General features: G+C 44.1%; 1 protein-coding gene across 5 annotated transcripts in view; it reads right to left on the bottom strand.

The window, feature by feature from the left end:
• Window positions 1-5997: 5997 nt before the first annotated feature.
• The window catches only part of EARS2 (glutamyl-tRNA synthetase 2, mitochondrial), a 126219-nt gene continuing 112407 nt past the window's right edge, over window positions 5998-19809 (bottom strand). For 2 of the 5 annotated variants that reach the window (XM_083153031.1, XM_083153033.1), the window contains exons 2-9: window positions 17936-18091; window positions 16161-16350; window positions 14809-15281; window positions 12708-12816; window positions 9568-9706; window positions 8406-8536; window positions 7274-7409; window positions 5998-6154 (exon numbers count right to left, since the gene is read on the bottom strand). In XM_083153031.1, coding sequence (XP_083009157.1) covers window positions 6071-6154; window positions 7274-7409; window positions 8406-8536; window positions 9568-9706; window positions 12708-12816; window positions 14809-15281; window positions 16161-16350; window positions 17936-17951 — 1278 coding nt within the window. In that variant the 5' untranslated portion in view covers window positions 17952-18091 and the 3' untranslated portion in view covers window positions 5998-6070. Of the gene's footprint in view, window positions 6155-7273; window positions 7410-8405; window positions 8537-9567; window positions 9707-12707; window positions 12817-14808; window positions 15282-16160; window positions 16351-17935; window positions 18092-19389; window positions 19594-19619; window positions 19765-19809 lie in introns of those variants that run through there. The other 3 variants (XM_083153028.1, XM_083153029.1, XM_083153030.1) reach the window with 3 other exon arrangements.

Raw genomic sequence — 19809 nt, 5'->3', positions numbered from 1 at the left:
TTGCATTCAACTTATATGTATTCACAATTGTATTTGCATTTGTTTATAATAGAAGTGCCATTACCAAATAAAAGTGAGTATAAAAACATCATTACGTGCGTACATGACTTCTATATTATTCAGCACACTGACAGCACAGCTTCCCCTATATACTCTACATTGGGGCTAAAGAACACTGGCCAGATTTAAAAAAGAAACCGCCTAAGGAGGAAAACACAGCACGCCAACAGATGAAGTCGAGTATCATATGCCCGAGTCCCGGCGAGCAGGGAAAAAAATCCAAAGCATTGAATAGAGTTCCCCTAAAGTCGAGCAAACAAACAGTGCAGTCTGCTCGACTAGGGGAGAAAACTAAATCTCGACTGGGGAGCAAAACGAAAAAAAAAAAAAAAAATTCACAAGGCGAGAAATACACAACATTGAATATGCGAGCAAATAAAAAATAACCAAATTCGGGCGAGCTAGCCATCAAGCTCGACAAACAGCAAACCTCGACTGACATTGAATACCCCCCAATGTCTCTCACAACTCATCGTTCCCATAAACTTGGAGAGGCTAAATCCAACCCAAAGTAAGGTATTGATATCAACAGCTGCATTGCCCATACCAGTGCCAATTTATTATTATAATTAGAGTAAGTGTGTTTTTATATTCGAATATGCATATCTTCCAGCATGATCCAATCTAGAAGGGACAAATGCGCTTTACCTGGACTTCACTTTCAATATGATTGGCATCACTTGTGTTGAAACTATTTAATTGATAAGAAAAGTGTTTCAACACCGATGGCAGCAATCATAACTTAAAAGAATGCTCAGAGAGCATCCTGCCCCACCTGGAATAGGTCATGTTGGGATGCATGCATTGTATACATTAATGTAAACCAATTACCTTTATCACATTTCAAATAATAATTTAATGCCCACAAAACCAGGCTGGGTGGAAAAACTAGGCACCCTATGTGACTTATACCCCTTTTACACCGCCTCAAAACCCCGGGTCAGAGGCGGTGTAAATCTGTTGCGCCGTTCCTTTTATACGGGACTTCTACCCAGGTCCTGACCTGGGTAGAACACGGCTAGGACCTGGGCAGAGGGCGGTGTAAATGGGCAGCAGCGGAGTAGGTGAAAGACAGCAGCAGAGGAAGTGAATGGATGCCTATGTGCGGCATCTATTCAGCTTCCGGACGACGGCTGGGGGGGGGGGGGGTGCACGAGGGCTGGGGATAGCCCAGCAGCTTACCTTGGTGCAAGGCGATCGGTGTATCCGGCAGAGATCACCACAGTCCCGGCGCTTGGAGATGATGTCATCTCCAAGCGCCGGCTCAGTCTACACTGCGGGTTGGCACCGCAGTGTAAATGGAGTAAATCCCGGATCCGACCCGGCTTGGATCAGGGATTTTTGGTGTAAAATGGGTATTACAGTTCTTTCCACCCTCCTATATCTCCTCTGCTCAGGAAGCTCCATTGGTAGCTCATGAAGCTTGACAGTCCTGTGACTCAGGGGTAGTAGATGTATGAAGCAGTGATAAGGGAGAAGCGATAAAGTGCCTGGTACTTTATCACCGGCCAATCAGCTCCTAATTGTTCCTTCTTAAACCCAGCCTGTAACTTAACATTCAGGAGTTGATTGGCCAGTGATAAAGTACCAGGCACTTTATCACTGCTTCATACATCTACCCATCAGCCTGAACTGCATACTGCCCTGCTCACATTGTTACTGCCTTGTTCTGCTGCTGCGTAAGAAGTACAGCTAGTGATGTCAGTATGCTACAGGCAGGGAGCCAGGGGTATAGTATGCCCTGCACCACACCCCCATCCTATATCTGACTATGGCCCATTCGACACAGCAGGTACAGTGCTGTCAATCCCTGCCAAAGCGGCTCATCTTGTAGATAGCAGGTAATGTGCCGCCGTCTCTTTTGGATGGTGCCCCCTAGTTCTGCCTCTAACCCATTACATCACCCATAGCAATCCTCCACCATAGTGCCCCAACTAGACATTTTGGTGCTCTGTGCCAGCAAGACCACAACATTTTAAGAACGAGCAGAAAGGTGTGGTCTTGCTGGGGAGGGGTGTGACCACACAAGAGTACCAAACCAAATTATGTCAAACAGTAGCGCATTCTTATTCACATTACATCATATGATAGTGTCCCATATTCAAGTTATGTCCACAGTACTGTCCATTATTGACATATAGTAAATTTACCCCTAACGCTTCTAAAAATGAAAAGAGGTGATATTGCCAGAAGCAGCCAATACATTTCTGTCTATTTTTTCTCTATTACATGCTAGAAAAATATAGAATCTAATTGGTTGCTATGGGCAACATTTCAGTTTTTAGAAGCTTTAGTAAATTGTCCGTACAGTGAGCCAGATGCACTAAGCTTCAAAAGTGATAAAATGGAGAGTGATAAACAACCAGCTCCTGCCTGACATTTTTCAAACACAGTCTGTGACATGGCAGGTAGGAGCTGATTGGCTGGCTGTTTAGCACTCCCCATTTTATAACTTTTGAAGCTTCGTGCCTCTGTCCCGTGTCCCTTATTAAGATTGCACCACAAAGTAGTACCCCTTTATACACATTATGCCCATCTAAGTCCTGCCAGCTTCAAGATGAGCCGGATCAGGCTTGGAATGCATGCACCTATGCATTTGCCTATGCCTAGAACTGGCTCTGGGAGAAACATTAGCTCTCCGATAACGAACCTTCATCTACCCCCAAAGTACCAACTATGGAGGCTAATCCCAGGCTGTTTTTTTAAATTCTGAATCTGAAGGTTGGAGTGTGGATTGCGGTTAGGGATCAGGGAGAGTATGTGGTGGAAGATCAGTATAGGGAGCAGGTAGGCTGTGCAGGAAAAACAGAATGGATGTAGGTAGCGTGTACATGGTACTTACTGTTAGGAGCTGTTGTTGCACTTCAATTAAATGATTGCTTACAGGGTTTATAGTAATAGTGATCAGAATATTTTCAGTGTGTCTCCAGTGTTAAGAACAAGCAAGGAAACTTGTAATAAGAAACACCTATAATTACATTGTTTTCTCTGCAAATAAGGATGTACTTATTACTAGTTGATAAGCGTATAAAACGATTATAGGGTTCCTACATTGGTGCCAGACTTCTGATGTTTGTCACACATTGGCAGAATCTATGAGTGGCTCCTAGATGTTCTGAGGGGTATCGTATAGAATTCTCAGAAAACCAAAGCACAAACAATTTTGTGATGTCAAGTGTTCCAGTTGTGGAACAGAGCATTAGAAGAAAGCTTATAGAAGTTAATACTGTAGAGTTTGCTCCATCATCAGAAACAAAAAACGCAGGACATGGTATACAAACAAAAACCACATGGTATAACACTGAAATACTTACTAAAGTGTATACCCCCCCCCCCCATCCCGTTTTAGATTCATTATGTTTGATACTATATATTACAGACTTATCGATGTAGTGGTTATGGTTCTGAAGATAATTATGGTCATCTGCTTTTCTATGCTCTTAACACATTTATGTTATGTATACTTTATATGATTAGATTTCTTGTATTTATTATTTAGATTGTGTGATGTGTATTGTGTTTTTTAGATTTTTTTATTAAACAAAAAAAAATCCCAGTACAAATAATAAGATTCTGGTGCTCATAAACCTGGTGTCGGCCCTGCTCTCTCTCTCATTTCTTCATGCGCTCCAATCTTTCCCTCTCTTCCTGATGTGGTGCAGTCAGATAATAATTTTGTCTCGCTGAAGACCAGCAAAAATAATGCTGGCGATTAAAAGCAATATTTTAATGGGTGATTCTCGGTGATGCACAGTATATACACATATTTCTCCAAAATACCAAGATTTTACTGGGTCTAAAGTCATAGGGAAAGGCATTGCTACTAAGCAGATAAGTTTTCATACAACAATTTCTTAACAGACCCGTTTAAAAAAAAAAAAAATTCCTTTTAAAGCGTGTGATGCACGGGACTTTATGTTCACTTTCAGGAGAATTGCCCCAATAAATAAACAAGGTGTTATATAACATGGGGCTACAGCAGACAGCGTAGCTTTGCACTGTATATAACAGAATTAAAGCAGGTGGTAAAGGTTTTTACTGTGTAGAAAAAAAGGATTATAGCAGGTGGTATAGCTTTGTATATAATGCAGGATTACAGCAGGTGTTTCAGTTTATTCTGGATTGCTTTTGTGCTACGCACTTCAGAGAACTATGTTCTAATATGGTCTAAAATGGAACATTAAAAAACAAAACAAACCAAAAAAACCACCCTTTTTTTCGCTTTACAAATGCACTGCGTACTGATTATTTCCTCCCATTTCTGCCTCCAAGATTAATGCTCTTCCTCTCCCAACCTAACCCTGTGTATGCTCACTTCTACCTCTTCCCTTTAGAATGTAAGCTTTCTCGAGCAAGGCCCTCATGGGAATAATATATATATATATATATATATATATATATATATATATATATATATATATATATATATATATATATATATATATATATATATATCCATATCCGAATAACCCAACCGCGCCTCACAAAGAGAAGGCAGCACCACTGAGGGGCCCCCTGTTAGACAGGACCCAGGGTTTAGAGATAGAGAAAGTGGGGTATCAGAGTGCGCCAATTCATTTGCATATACAACAATATTGTTGAACAAACAGTAGTTAGAAGCAGAATCATAAAATATTTTTTTTAATCAGGAATCTTCCAAGAGATGATACAGGCCCAACGCGTTTCGTCAACAGCTTGACTTCATCAGGGGCAATGGAAGCAGAGCAGTACAAAGCAATTTCACACTATAAAATTCTCATTGTTTAATTAAAAAACATACAGCAGAAGTTTTCATGCGAAAGACAACACTGGAAATGGTTTACGCACTAGGGGTCAGCAACATTGATAAAGCATCGCAATCCAATGGTATCCAAAGTTAGATCGCAATTTCAGGGGGAGGGGTAAGTATCCCCAATATACAGTAATAGCAGAGCAGACCGGAAGTGAACTCCTGGGATCCAAAATGCATTTTGGATCCCAGGAGTTCACTTCCGGTCTGCTCTGCTATTACTGTATATTGGGGATACTTACCCTCCCCCTGAAATTGCGATCTAACTTTGGATACCATTGGATTGCGATGCTTTATCAATGTTGCTGACCCCTAGTGCGTAAACCATTTCCAGTGTTGTCTTTCGCATGAAAACTTCTGCTGTATGTTTTTTAATTAAACAATGAGAATTTTATAGTGTGAAATTGCTTTGTACTGCTCTGCTTCCATTGCCCCTGATGAAGTCAAGCTGTTGACGAAACACGTTGGGCCTGTATCATCTCTTGGAAGATTCCTGATTAAAAAAATTATTTTATGTTTCTGCTTCTAACTACTGTTTGTTCAACAATATTGTTGTATATGCAAATGAATTGGCGCACTCTGATACCCCACTTTCTCTATAATTATATATATATATATATATATATTTTTTTTTTTTTTTTTTTCTCTCTATCTATCTCTATATCTATGACGTGTCCCCTAGTGTCACTGTCCTTATTTACTACTTGTTTAATGCGTCATATTCCAGACATTTGTTAAGGTGCGTACACACGGGGCATTATGGTCGCAGATGAAAAGGTCACACTGCCGGGAGAAGAGGCAGTGGAAGTCGCTGGTCGGAGGAGCATGCTCCTCCGACCAGCGACCATTCAGGTGCTGTAAACGAGAGTGCGCACCCAGCGATTTATCGCTTGTGCACACTCCAATCACTGGCAATATGGTCGCTCAGCGACCATATTTCCAGCTATATTTGCTGTAATCGCCCCCGTGTGTACACAGCTTTTGTTGGATATCAGCTGTGGTGCTTGCAGGGGATACTGAATATTTGTTGTTAACCCCCCAAAACAGGTGTTTGAGGGTATTAAATAGCAAATATACAATAAAAATGGGCACCTTAATCTTGTATGCAGATTACAGATTTAGCAGCAATTTGTAGACACCAGACGCTGTATGAAAGCAGTAATTTCAGATATTTATTTACAGTATGAAGGCACTGACACAGTCACAGTATAGGTGTTCTCTTCAACAAGACAGAGCATTCTGTAACCGTGCAATCGACTCCTGAGGTCCCAACGACGACATCATCTCGGCTACACTGGGGCCAGTCTAAAGAAGGAAGTTAACTTTTTAGATTTTGCATGAAAACCCTCATACATAACATTGTAACAATATTACAACCCACCTAAATAAAACCGGCAAACCAAAGTCCCAAAGATGTGCGGAAAGGATTGACCAATCTCAATACACTGACAAATTATTTGAGCCTTGTGAACGTGAAACAGCATCCACTTGATTAGGACCATACTGAGATCCATATGAACTTAAAACCATAGGTTACAAGGGCGCCTCCTGGTGTACACAATGTATAGCACAAGCCAGATGGGACTAGACTAAACATGAAAGCCATTGGCCCTGTACCAAAAGTATTCGGCCCTTCTTCCTGCATTTATAGGGGATCAAAACAAATAGTCGCAAAGAATGCAAATTGTGATAAAACGCCGGCAACAGCACCACAACTCACACCCCACACTATGGGGCTGTGACCAATTTTTAGTTAATTCAGGCTGCTGTTAAGTGCGGCTGTTGCTTTGCCAATTCACACCCAAGATGTATTTGCAGCTATTTGGATTGACCCCATAGACTGATGTTTTCATGCTTTTAAAGCCAGAGGCTTGCTTTGGAAGATTTATTCTGAGATAAACTGCTAAATTATTCTTTCATAGCAGGGTCAATCATTTTCCCATTTACATTTAGTGTGATATACATTATCTGCACTAGGAGGCGCCCTTGAGATCTTTATTGTCAATAGTTTGTATTTATACTGTGTATTCATCTTTTCAGCCCCAATGGAGAACATTTTCAGGGTTAGTACCCAAAACCAACATATAAACCAGAGGTTCCCAAATGTAGACCTCAAGGCATCTCAAAAGGTCCAAGTTTAAGTATATCCATGCGTGGCCACAGATTACTAAATTAATACCTCAGTCAATTTGAATGAACCATTTGTGCTGAGCCATGGATATACTTAAATCCTGGCCTTGAGGACCACATTTGGGAACCTCTGATATAGACAATACCTATGAATGTGCCAGGTGGTCATCTAGACACCTATCTCAAGCAGAAGAGCTCTGCATGGTTTGCATATTGACTATGAAGAGTGTTAGGGACAGGATAACCCTGGGGCAATTCTGTGTTTCTGTAACAGTCTGCAATCATCAGTTGTACCTCAAGGCCACTGAGTGTCAAGCGGAGAACTTTCATGGAAGTGCTGTATTTTGTGGCTTTCAGCTGCTGCAGGTGGCTCCGCAGTTCCTGATTTAACATTTCCAGGTTCAGGTCATTGTGGCGGTCCTGCAGAAGCCTAGCAACAGACAGAGGTACAGATTACAATAGGGGAACATTTATATAATGCAAGAGCAGCAAGCAGTTATTTGCATTTCCCCAGGAAATCCCAGTGATCACATAGGGGGTTATTCTGATTCACTCGGAAAGGCACAATCTCTAATGGACAATACCATATTCACTGCAGGTGGGGCTGATGTGCAGAGATAGAGTTAGATTTGGGTGGGGGGTGTACTTCAAACTGATATCTATATTGCAGTGTAAAAATAAAGCAGCCCGTATTTAACCTGCACAAAAACAATTAAACACCCAAATCTAACTCTCTATGCTCATGTTACATCAGCCCCACCTGCAGCGCACATGGTTTTGTCCATTAGAGAGTGTTTGTGCCTTTCCGATTGAATCAGAATAACCCCCATAATGGGAATATATTACACCCACTTTATGTTCTAATTATTGCCAATAATAAAAGTGGACTCTAATGTGACAGATGATCAGAAGCGCAGGGAAACAGTCAGATGGCTGTCCCCGGACATACAGGTGTCTTGCAGGAATATAGCAGAAGTTTTAGGGACAGATGTTTGTAGCTCTGCAATACTTCTTAGATGATTTGTTATATACCCGCATAAAGTTAGTGGCTGTATACACACACTCTAGATTTCTTACACAGTGATCACACATCTTGGCAGGGGGGTAACCCAGACCCATGTCCAGGTTGATTTACATATATGTGAACCAGGCTGGTCATATGTACATGTGTGTTTTTGCCTGACTCCCTCTCTATTGTTGGACCACGTAAGACGCCCATCTGCAATCAGTAGGGGCAATTACTGTTTTCAGACTGTCCAATCCTCAGCAAAAATCAAACATGATCAAAATCAGCAATTTTTAAACACGCAGGATTTTGCAGATCATCCAAAGTCAGGTGGAATTGCCTTTTTTGATGTCTATATTGGTCTAGAAGCTTCCTGTATCTTGATCCCCCATTGCCATTTGCATTACATAGAATACATACCGCACAGCTAGACTCCCAATCTCACTGGCCTCACTAGACAGACGTTGTAGTTGGTCTCGCTGGACAGAGGGCCGAACCCACAGATAGGAGTAATCTGGAGACAGCAAGTCTGTGAGAATACACAAGTGTCCCTGTAGGGAAAAAAAAAGATTTACTGGTAAAAAATAAATCATAGATGGAGATAAAAAAAAAAAAAAAATTATATAGAAGCTATCGCTTCTAGAACTGCTAAAACACACACACACACACACACACACACACACACACACACACACACACAAGCTATGAGACATTTAGGGCAGAGTCTGAGTCTGGCCATTGTTACGTACAGCCTCAGAGGCCTGATTTACTACCTTATCGTAGTGTGACAGTTTCTGCATCTGTAAGAGGAAAGCCACGCCGCCCACTGATTTTAACCCAGCTTCTGCAATTATCACCATTAAGGCCCCATACACTACAGCGATTTGGGACGATTTCACCCGTTCCGAAGGATCAGGCCGAGACATCGGCCCAAATCAGATGCCTTGATGTCTCCTTGGGTTTCGTTGCCCGGTCCTGTGCACATCGGACCTGAGTCGGAGTTCAGACCTTCATGCAGGTCCAACCTCAGACCCTCCTCTCGACGTCAGGGAACAGGGGTTGCATGCGATATATCATATGCAGAAGCACCGCATGCAATGTATCGCATACAAATAGGAGATCTATGCCAGCACTGTATACACAAACTCAGAACTGTCCCCCTTGTGGTTTGTGTATGTTGGCCTCACACTAACTAGTCCAATATCACAGTGAGTGGAACGAAGAATGTCTGCAAGTCACATAATGACCAATACAAAGCATGGTAGAAATGGACAGGCGGCTCCTTCACCGGAGTCACCCAGCTGGATCTTAGCCAACTGGTCGCTTATTATATCATTTCAATCTGCTATGAGAATACATCAGCAAATAACCACCAACATGTGTTATGTATGTCACTGAACAAATAGCTGTAATGTGTAAGGTCCAGGCTTATGGGGTAGCTTTGCTTAGCCTTGAGCCCCCACTGTGCACCTCCATAGGCTGCAGACAGTAACCAGTCACTGATTCATATCTGGCATAAGCTGCTCTGACAGATGCTGCCGGCAACTACAGATGCTCCAGTGTTGGAAGAGATTCCACGTACCCTCCTCAGTAACAATATCCTCTCAATGTACTCTGGATCATACATAGAGTCTTTGTACTTCTGCTGCAGCAGAGTCCTCAGCTGTGTGACCAACTCTGCTCGGGTGTCTGCTTCATCAATCCACCTGGCCAGGTGAGCCCTGAGGGAAGGAACAGAATGGACAGAGGTTAGATGAAGACAGCGGCTGCTTGGCCAGTTCTCTTTCTGTGCATTAAGAAGTACATACATCCCATCTCAAAATAACAAGATCTAGAACATAGTCTAATTAGGAAAAGCCGCACCAAACAGGCTGGATTCTGAGTTGGGTGCAGACATGTCCGCGTCTTTTGCTACAGTTATGTACATCTGACTTCATGCTATTGCCACTACAGAGTCCTTGCCTTGTGTACATGCGTGTGTCTGAACATGCAACGGCTGAGACTCATGGTCAGCGCCTTCAGATATGGAAACACTGCCCGGTACAGGTTTATATGCCAATACTGAAACCTGCACCAGCCCTATGGTATGAGTAAGGCCTCCTATGTGAGTGATTCAGAGACTCTGTACACAATCACTATCAGCATCACTCTCATAAAAGGAAAACATCCGTGCATCCTCCTCCACCACCATTACCTCCCAGTCACTACCCCTTACATTAACTATAGACATCTGCTACCGCGTGTCTGATACTGTACTGTGACAAAATAAGAGATATGCACATATGGAAAATATCGCTGCACTGATTCAGATATCGCTGAGGTGTCCGTCTCCATATCGGGCTAATGTGAGAATTCACCATTCTCCAAAGCACAAGGACAGCAGTGATCTTTTCCCCACTATTCGAGTGCTGCTGACCGCTCTCCTGTAGCCAAACTAGAGACCATATTCAGCAAGCATAACACGTGAAATACATTTCTGAAACCAATTATTTACTAACAGTATCTTATATTGCGCAGATATTCTGTTGCACTTTACAATTGGAAACAGTGATAAAACAAACTGGATAGTAACATACAGTAAATAGTAGTACGGTCCTGCTCACAAGGTTACCAGCATTAAAGGGGAATACCGAGGCTGGCCTTCAACAGGGTACTAGTAAAAAAAGGGCGGCGGTACGCGTCCTCTGACCTTTTCATACCCCCACTATCCACGTCGGTGTGGAGTTGATTTTATAAAGTGTGGCGAGCGCAGCGAGCCAAGCCCCGCGAGGGGACGCATATACCTGTGAAGTAATGCGCTCGCCACGAGGGGACGCGTATACCTGTGAAGTTATGCACCGGTGCTCGCCATGCTTTGGGTTGGCGTTGATAGTGGGGGGCCGTTAACAATGTGGGGGCATTTAACATATTTATTACCCATCAGGGTGGGTATACAATAAAAAAAAATCGGGTCTGGGGGTGCCATTTAACATGGGACTCAATGGGAAATTACGTTGCATCGCATGCCATTATAATGTGACGCGATTTTAAATTTGTAAACTCAGCCCGGGAAAAGGCTGAAATCAGGTCCATCACATACCTTAATTAGTGGTATGCGATGTGATGGGCGCCGTGATAATACACAAGTACCAAAAAAAGTAGGGGCAGGTAGAGTCTACACTTAAAACCCCCCCATACACTATGGGCAGTATTCAATGCTTTATGCAAGCTGCTCGCTGTCACAGCTTGCACGGTCAGTATTGAACTGACCCCCCTGCACGCAACGTTTCCACAGCGACGTAGAAACAGTGTGAGCGGCCGTTAAAACAGCGGGCTCTCTGCATTAGCCGCAAACTCCGCAGTTTGGAGGAATCCCTGGGATGTTGAACACGGTAAACGGCCAGCGTGGGGGTTTAACGGCGAGGGTCGCTTGTAGGGAAGCCAATCCCGGGACACTTTTTCAATCCCGGGTATCGGGATTGAAAAATGCTCAATCCCGGGATTCCCGGGATCCCGGGATTGGCTTCCCTGATTAAAAAAAATGCCCCGGCCGCCCCGCATATCCACTTACATGTGTGGCGGGTGCGGCCGGGTAGGGTGGGCTGCTCCTCCGGGAGCTGGGCAGGCGACGGGTAGGGTGGGCTGCTTCTCCGGGAGCTCGGCAGGTGGCGGGTAGGGTGGGCTGCTCCTCCGGGAGCTGAGCTGGGCAGGCGGCGGGTAGGGTGGGCTGGTCCTCCGGGAGCTGGGCAACCGTACGATCAGCGTGGTGTGCTGTGCGACCTGCGCAGCGTGACCTCTGACATAGTCACGCTGCGCAGAGACGCTCTGCCGGGCACGGGAGAAGCCGGGCAGCGTCTGAGCAGGGTCTCAGACGCTGCCCGGCATTAGACTGCGCATGCGCAGTCTAATACCGAAATCCCGGGATTGGAGAGTCCAATCCCGGGATTGAAATCCCGGTGTTTTTAGGGCCAAATCCCGGGATCCCGCCGATCCCGATCCCGGGATTGGCCACCCTAGTCGCTTGTTTTCGGTGATCCTCGCCGTTTAACACACTCACCGATCGCTTTCAAAACGGCCCTATGTGACTTCTCGGAAAGTCACATATGATGCCCATTGAACGGCCAGGGAGCTTCCCAGGGTAGGGACACATACAATATATCACATGTGATACTGTTCCTCGCTCCCGGGAGGAGGGCCAAATTGGAGGCAAGACGTGCAGGAAATCCGACTCCGATGAGCACGGGACCACGGATCGGATCACAAACCCATCCAAGTTGGCCACATTTCACCTTACTTCTCAGCTCCATCTGTTGAAATTGGGTGATAAGAAGCCTAATCGGACAATGGTACAGAGGCCTTATCTCTAGGGCCTTCCCTTCCTAGGTGCAAAACTGGACCCGCCGGCTGCACCACTCTCTAAAATACAAATCTTAACCCTTTGAATGCCAACATCTGTGAGATGCGCAAAAGATCCACTAAAAATGCCAGCGTCGCTCACATTCTTCTATAAATGTAAATAAAAAATGTTGTGTAAAAAATAAAAAAAAATGTTAATAAAAATAAAATTGATTTCCCATATAAGGGATACATTAAATGTCATTATGATGACTAAAAATGTTTGTTTGGCAATTTTTACATAAATTTTGACAAATTCATTTGGTACTCAAAGGGTTAATCCAGAAAACGTAATAGAAATTTTAATTCAGAAAATGTAACCTGGAATGATAAGAAAACGACTTTTACCGGTTAAATTCTGGAAGTTTATCCAGATCTAGAAGAGCAGAGTGGGTGCTGGTGCTTGCCAGATTGTACTGCTGGATTAGCTGCGGCAGAGTACGGCCCATCTGGTTCCCTGCATGATGACAAGATAAAACAGGTGAGAAGAACATTTCATTATATCAATTTGGGGTGTGCCATCCCGGAGGAAGGCACCCATTGATTACACAATCCTATGTTCCTAATATGACCTGTCTACCCCATCATGCACCTAACAAGGAATAGTGGGGATTGTACACAGCTAAATCTATTGGTTCAATTTAACGGACATATAAATGGCTAAAGGCTCTCCACCCAATACGCTGTTGTGAATCCATATTCCCCAATAAATACTTGTGGCTTTGTTCTGTATTTCTCAACACAATTAGCATTTATGAAAGGTTGCACTTTAGGAATGTGTGATTTTTTTGACTTCTACTAACTATATAAATAACCGCCAACCTCCTTTAGGACCATTGGATGTTCCAGTTCTATGCTGACAATAGTGCTCAGGTTTTCGCTAGTTACATCTTGCTTAAACGATGTGCCCCTTTGTGTTCTCCTTCAGGTATGCAAAGCAAATCCCATCATAAATAATGCCTGATCTCTGGGACTTAAGTCTCTGTCCCCTCCTCAAGACATTCCTCTCTGGGAAATAAACCATCTGTGTGGCATTAGGCCAGGCATGTCCAAAATGTGCCCCTTCAGCTGTTGCGAAACTACACATCCCAGCATGCCTTGCCATAGTTTTAGCATTCCCTAATAGCAAAACTGTGGCAAGTTGTGATGGGACTTGTAGTTTCACAATAGCTGGAGGGCCATAGTTTGGACATGCTTGCATTAGGTCCATCTCCTCTCATTAGCCAGTGCAATCACAGTCATCTCAACATATACATTTATAGTTCATCATGTAGTACCTGGTGCCACTATTTAGATTTACGCAGTGGCTTTGTAGCCGCACTACAGTAACACTGCACTATTATTGCAGACTGGTACATCCTTGTACTTCAAATTAATCTCTATACCAGTGGTTCCCAAACGTTTTTGAATCACGGCGCCCTAGAGCATCAAAATATTTTCAGCGCACCCCTAGGCCAAATACTTCTTATCGAGAAATTCAGAAAAAAAATATTACATTAAGTGCATTGTGTTTATATGTCACAGTTATCTGGTGAGGGACAGGATTTGCTTCGGTTTGTCCACATATATTATGATTGGCAGCCACAAGCACTGGTTTTGCCTGGTACATTGACCATAAATATGAATGGATCTTGGTCCACCAACCCAAGGCACCCCTGCAGGTGTCCTGAGGCACCCCAGGGTGACTAGGTACACAGTTCGGGAACCACTGCTCTATACATTTCCACAAGACACCTTCCCCTATAACAGCAAGAGCCTGGGGGGGGCTGCTATCGTCTCAGTGTTCTGTTGGATAATATGGACATTACCGAATTGTCTATGTTTTCACATAACATTTATGTAATTGATGTGTCTGTAACTGCTTATGTGATCTACCATTTTACTGTGACTCTGCTTTAGGCCAATAAAGTATATGGCTAGAGTGCCTATTAATCCCTAATGTCAATTTATATTATTGTTTTTCAATATAATATACTCTAACTTTACATGCACACAGAGGCTCACCCTATATGTACTGCAGGGTATGGGTAATAGGGTCAACAGCACAAAGGTCGACATGCATCAAGGTCGACATGCATCAAGGTCGACATGCATCAAGGTCGACATGGAGTTAGGTCGACATGGAGTTAGGTCGACATGGAGTTAGGTCGACATGGAGTTAGGTCGACAGGGTCAATAGGTCGACAGGGTCAATAGGTCGACAGGGTCAATAGGTCGACAGGGTCAATAGGTCGACAGTAGAAATTTCACCATGGGTTATCACGATTTTTGTCCTGAATGTCGACCTTTTGACTGTCGACCTAGCTCATGTCAACCTAACGACTGTATACCGCACTGCATTCTATCTACCACATATCACTTTCAGATCATTCTCTTATTCACCCTCTATAAAGCATGGTTCTATCTCCCTGTCCTTCTGAAATGGACACATGTCGCTCTCCACCGTTACCGGCGAATCCTGATCCGCAGTTCGTAATAAGGTCAAGCAGGGTGTCGGCGAGGTATCCGTTCTGGGCGTAGAGTTGGATAAATATATCCCCCTGTCTCTTGGACAGTTTGCTTCCATCTTTGTTCAGCAGGAGCGGGAGGTGGGCATATAATGGGGGTTGCCAGCCCAGAGCACGGAAAAGCAGCAGGTGCTTGGTGGTGGAGATCAGCCACTCCTCCCCTCTCAGCACATGAGTCACAGCCATTTTATGATCATCCACCACATTGGCCAAGTGATAGGTGGGAAAGCCATCTCCTTTCAGGATCACCGGGTCGCCTTCCACACTTGCCACATCATGCCGTGTCACGCCATAGACTAGGTCCTGGAAATCGTGGGTACCACTAAGCAACTGGAACCGGACCACAAATGGCAAGTTCTGAGATAGCTTTTCCTGAACTTGACTGGTGGTCAAATGTCTGCAGCGGTTGTCATAGCTACAGCAAAACACAAAAAGGAAACTGATCAGAAACACACACACACACACACACACACACTTTGGGGCACATTCAGTTACCTATGTCTACCATGAAGGTGAAGCTCCATGTCTAACACCTAGAGCTACCCAATTAACTGACAATGTCCCCATATGATAACCACAAGTAGCACTCGCCATACAATCCGCATGAAGTACTGGAATCTAGGCTTTGTCTGTGCATAATTCCAAACTAGTTAAAAGCTCGTCAAAATGGCTTCTTCTACAATGTACATTCACTTTGAGCTGTAACAGTTTTTAGCGCAAAAACCTCCACCCCAGCCCAGCCTCTAACTGCCCCACCTCCAATCTGTCTTCACAGCTTCCTCTTGCCATAACCAGCAAGTTGAAACAGATCAGTGTCCCTGCAAAAATTGCTTTCACTTTCTGTTATGACATCTTTTAGAAGACAAAGGAGTAATTTGATCTGTCCAATGGCCCCTATTGGTCACGGGCGGTACATCATTTTTAGCGCACCCTCTGGAGCTTAACACTCTGGTGAGCGGGAACTAACCGAATAGGTCCAGCTAGCTAGTGCTAATGGTCTGCCCCAAAGTCAGGAATCACTTCACTTTGTATATTTACTAAAGGTCAATAATATGGTATATTTACTAAAAGGTTCGGTTGATGTTTATGGAGGTCAGATTAATTCAAGACAATTTTGACAGGCTAACAGGTTATTCAGTGCAGTGATTCTCATCAGATTTTGAGTTATCAGCATATGTGAGCGCTACAAAGCACAGTTTATAATGTACACAAATAGTATATGGCCACCTGGCAGAAGTTATACACATCCAACACAGCAAGCATGGAAACTGCATCTGCAGGAGGAGTCTCATACCGCGGAGTCTGCCTACTCCTAAGCGCTTCCTTCTTCAGCAGTTCTAGTCTCTGCGGGGTGCAGAAGCAGCGGTACGCAGCTCCACTTTCTAACAGAGTCTGTACAGCTTCATGATACAGATTCAGACGCTTCGACTGTTCATAGGGTCCATATGGCCCACCACGCCTGGGGCTCTCATCTGGTGCGATCCCTAAGAAAGAAGGTCATTAGATTACTACAAGAACTGCAATCTGTGTCTTTGCTGCATGGGACCAAAAGCCACCAGCTGCCACCAGCGCACAAGATCTCGCTTCACATTTCAAGGACAGGATTGATAAACTGGTAATGAATTGGTATGTCTTTCTACAACCAGTAATCTCCTTAATTCGCTACCTGAACCTTCTGGCACCTGCTCTTCATTGGATCCCACAAATAAAGAAGAAATATCTACGCTCTTCTCATCCTCCTACTCTATAACATCTCCTCTTGATCCTATACCCTGAAAAATCAGCAAAGATCTGTCTCCTTTACTCATTCCAACAAGTAACCATGTGCACTGCAGTTGGGGCAGATGTAACATGTGCAGAGTTACATTTGGGTGGGGTGTGTTCAAACTGAAATCTATATTGCAAGGTAAAAATAAAACAGTTTATATTTACCCTGCACAGAAACAAACTAACAATCAAATCTAACTCTCTGCACAGGTTACATTTGCTTCACCTGCAGTGCAGCATGGCTTTGACCATTTTAAGAACAAATTTGTCCTGAGAACAGGTCTGAATTAGGCCCTTTTGTTCAAACAACTTATTGGATAAATTTTAGTCTGGCTTATTACCAAGACTCCAGAGACAACACTGACTAATGGAATGAATGATTTGGTTACAGCTAAATCTAAAGGCTATTACTCACCTCTTATTCTTCTAGATATATGTGCTGCTTTTGACCACACTTCTCATTAAAATATTAAAAAAGAACACAACACACACTACAATCATTAGGTGTCCAGGACAAAGCCCTTTCATGGTTCTCCTCCTAGCTATCTAAATCGCTCTTTAAGTCTCCATTTGTCGGAATCCACCTAATCGGCACCACCTCTATCCGTCGAGAGTACCGGAAGGCTCGGTCTTCAGTTACCTGCTTTTCTCACAATTTTTGTAAACAAATCAGCTCTTTCTGATTTCAGTATCATCTGTATGCAGGCGATACTGAAATCTAGCTATCCTCCCCAGATTTCATCCTACCACCTCAAACTTAATTTTCAAATCTGAATTAATTAATCTCCACAGACCTCACAAAAAGATTTTATTTACTTCCACATCTTCCTGACCCTAATTCAACATTGCTGTAAGACCATGGGCCCAATTCAGCAGCAATTGTAGTTTTGCAAGAATTTCTAAAAACTAAAATTCCTTTTCTATAATGTGTGTGTGTGTGTGTGTGGGGGGGGGGGTGGCGGCCAGAGCAAGGCCACCCCACATGCTAGGTCCCTCCATGCGATGTGATTGCAAAGTTTTGCAATTGCATCGCAGAAATGCAAAGTACTCGCGTTTTCTCTGCAGTCACTGTGAACCACCCTGCAAACAGTCCAGACCGTGCCCACACAACGTTGCGTCGTCTTGTGCATCGACCTATTTCACTATGATTGTAAACGTGCGAGCAGGGCCTTCTTTCCTCTATTTCTGTCTTTTATTATCCAGTTTTGTTCTAATTATAAAGTGCAACAGAACACGCTAAGCTGTGTAAGAAATGTAACAAATACTGAATGGGAGTACATATAATACACACCGAGAACCTACCTGCCCACTCCAACATGTCTTCTATACCCTCGGCTGCTTCAGGAACCAGACGGCTTCTGTCAGTGTCTTCAAGGCGCAGAATAAACGTACCTCCATGTTTCTTGGCAAAAAGATAATTGTAGAGTGCAGTGCGCAGGCCACCCAGGTGCAGGAAGCCTAAGGGGGCAATAAACAGACATCACTAGAGTAATGAAAAAAACAATATAAATATACATTGCATCAAAACCACCGACTTTCTATGACACACATACAAATGTTCCCCACATTGAAAATATTTCTAGTCTGTTTAGAACATAATTTAGAAAGAAAAAACATGTAAAAGAAAATAGATGTCTGAATCAGGTTAACTTCTAGGGAGAAATTTACTTGGCAGTTCTATTTTACATGGAATTGGAAGTCCCATCTTAGTAAATTTCCCAACCTGTAGGAGTGGAGTTAACCATACAGTAAATAGGGTATTAAGCCTCACATATTGGGCACACTAGAGTAATTCATACCCTCCAACATGACCCATTCCATTAGGTCCAAAATGCTCTGTTCCTGGACTTCCCTGCCAGCAATATTCAAAAAGGGGAGCCACACCTAATGCAACCCCAAACATCACTGTCCTGGACTCACTGACAGTTGATGTAACTGCCACTGGCAGGGAAGTCCAGGAACAGAGCATTTTGTACCTAATGGAATGGGTCATGTTGGAGGGTATGGAGTATCAGATTTGTTTTTTCATTGCACCCCAGGCTAAAAGATTCACATTAAATTGTGTATTTATATCACTGTAAAAGGTGCCCACACACTACAGCGATTTTTTCAAACCCAGGATTGGCCTCCCTAATTAAAAAATTTTTTGTCAAAATGTACGCTCATTTATATAACCCAGAGGAGGGTATGGGTAAAAACCAGACCAGGACAAAACCCCCGGACCGCCGGACCAGACATCAAACTCTGCATTTTGGAGCTTGTAGCGTCCGGTCCGGGGGGTGTCCTGTCTGGGGGTTCTGCCTGTGACACCTGTCACCAGGCAAAGGAGAAGGGGTAGAATAAAGTCTCCCTGTATGGTCCGGGCATGTAGCAAAAACCGGACGGTCCGGACCACACGGGGAGGCTGTAATCTCCCCTTCCCCATGTCCCTGATAATAGCTATCACAGGGACCCCCCGGACAAGATACCCCCCGAACAGGACACCCCCCGGACCGGACCCTATAAGCTCCGGACTGCAGATTTTGATGTCCTGTCCGGCGGTCCGGAGTCTAGTCCGGTCCGGTTTTTACATAGTCCCCCCAGAGGAGCATCGACAGTCCCGAGTCCTTATGCTTTATAAGGCTCTTATTATACATGCAGTCGGTCTACCAGGTATTTTTTACTAGTTCAGACACATACTGTGCAGCATATAAAGCAGTCTATCCTACAGGACAGCGTGTAGCCCTGTCAGCTAGTCCTGCCCTGCCCTTTACTACCTGTGGGACTGGGAGCAAACCGCACCCGGATTTCCATCTGAGCCCCCGCAGAGCACCATCTCCTTCCCGGGGGCAGACACAGGCGCAGAGCCCGTAGAAGCAGCAACTGCCTCATCTTATCCCCTTAGATATATTATTATTAATGCCCTTGTGGCGCCGCTGTGTGTGCTATTTTCCGGAAAGCCGGCCACTCCGCTTCCGCTGGGCAGATGGAGGACTTTCTTGCCAACCTTTGCCTGTCTCTATGGTGTTTGGTTCTTCCGGTTCTTGCCAGGGGTACAGTAGCCGGCTGGGTCCAAAACGGCTAATTGTGAGTTTTCCCGGCAGCCCCCGCGCTGGAGACTTGTACACAATCATCATGGCGTCCCAGGACGGTGGGTACCGGGTCCCCCAGAGGGCAGGGCTATGTGTTCACCTCAG

Source organism: Crinia signifera, chromosome 7, assembly GCF_055691185.1.
Source record: "Crinia signifera chromosome 7, ASM5569118v1, whole genome shotgun sequence".
Lineage (NCBI taxonomy): Eukaryota > Metazoa > Chordata > Amphibia > Anura > Myobatrachidae > Crinia > Crinia signifera.
The sequence above is the reverse complement of the archived record's forward strand: the minus strand, read 5'-3'. Positions and strand labels throughout refer to the sequence as shown.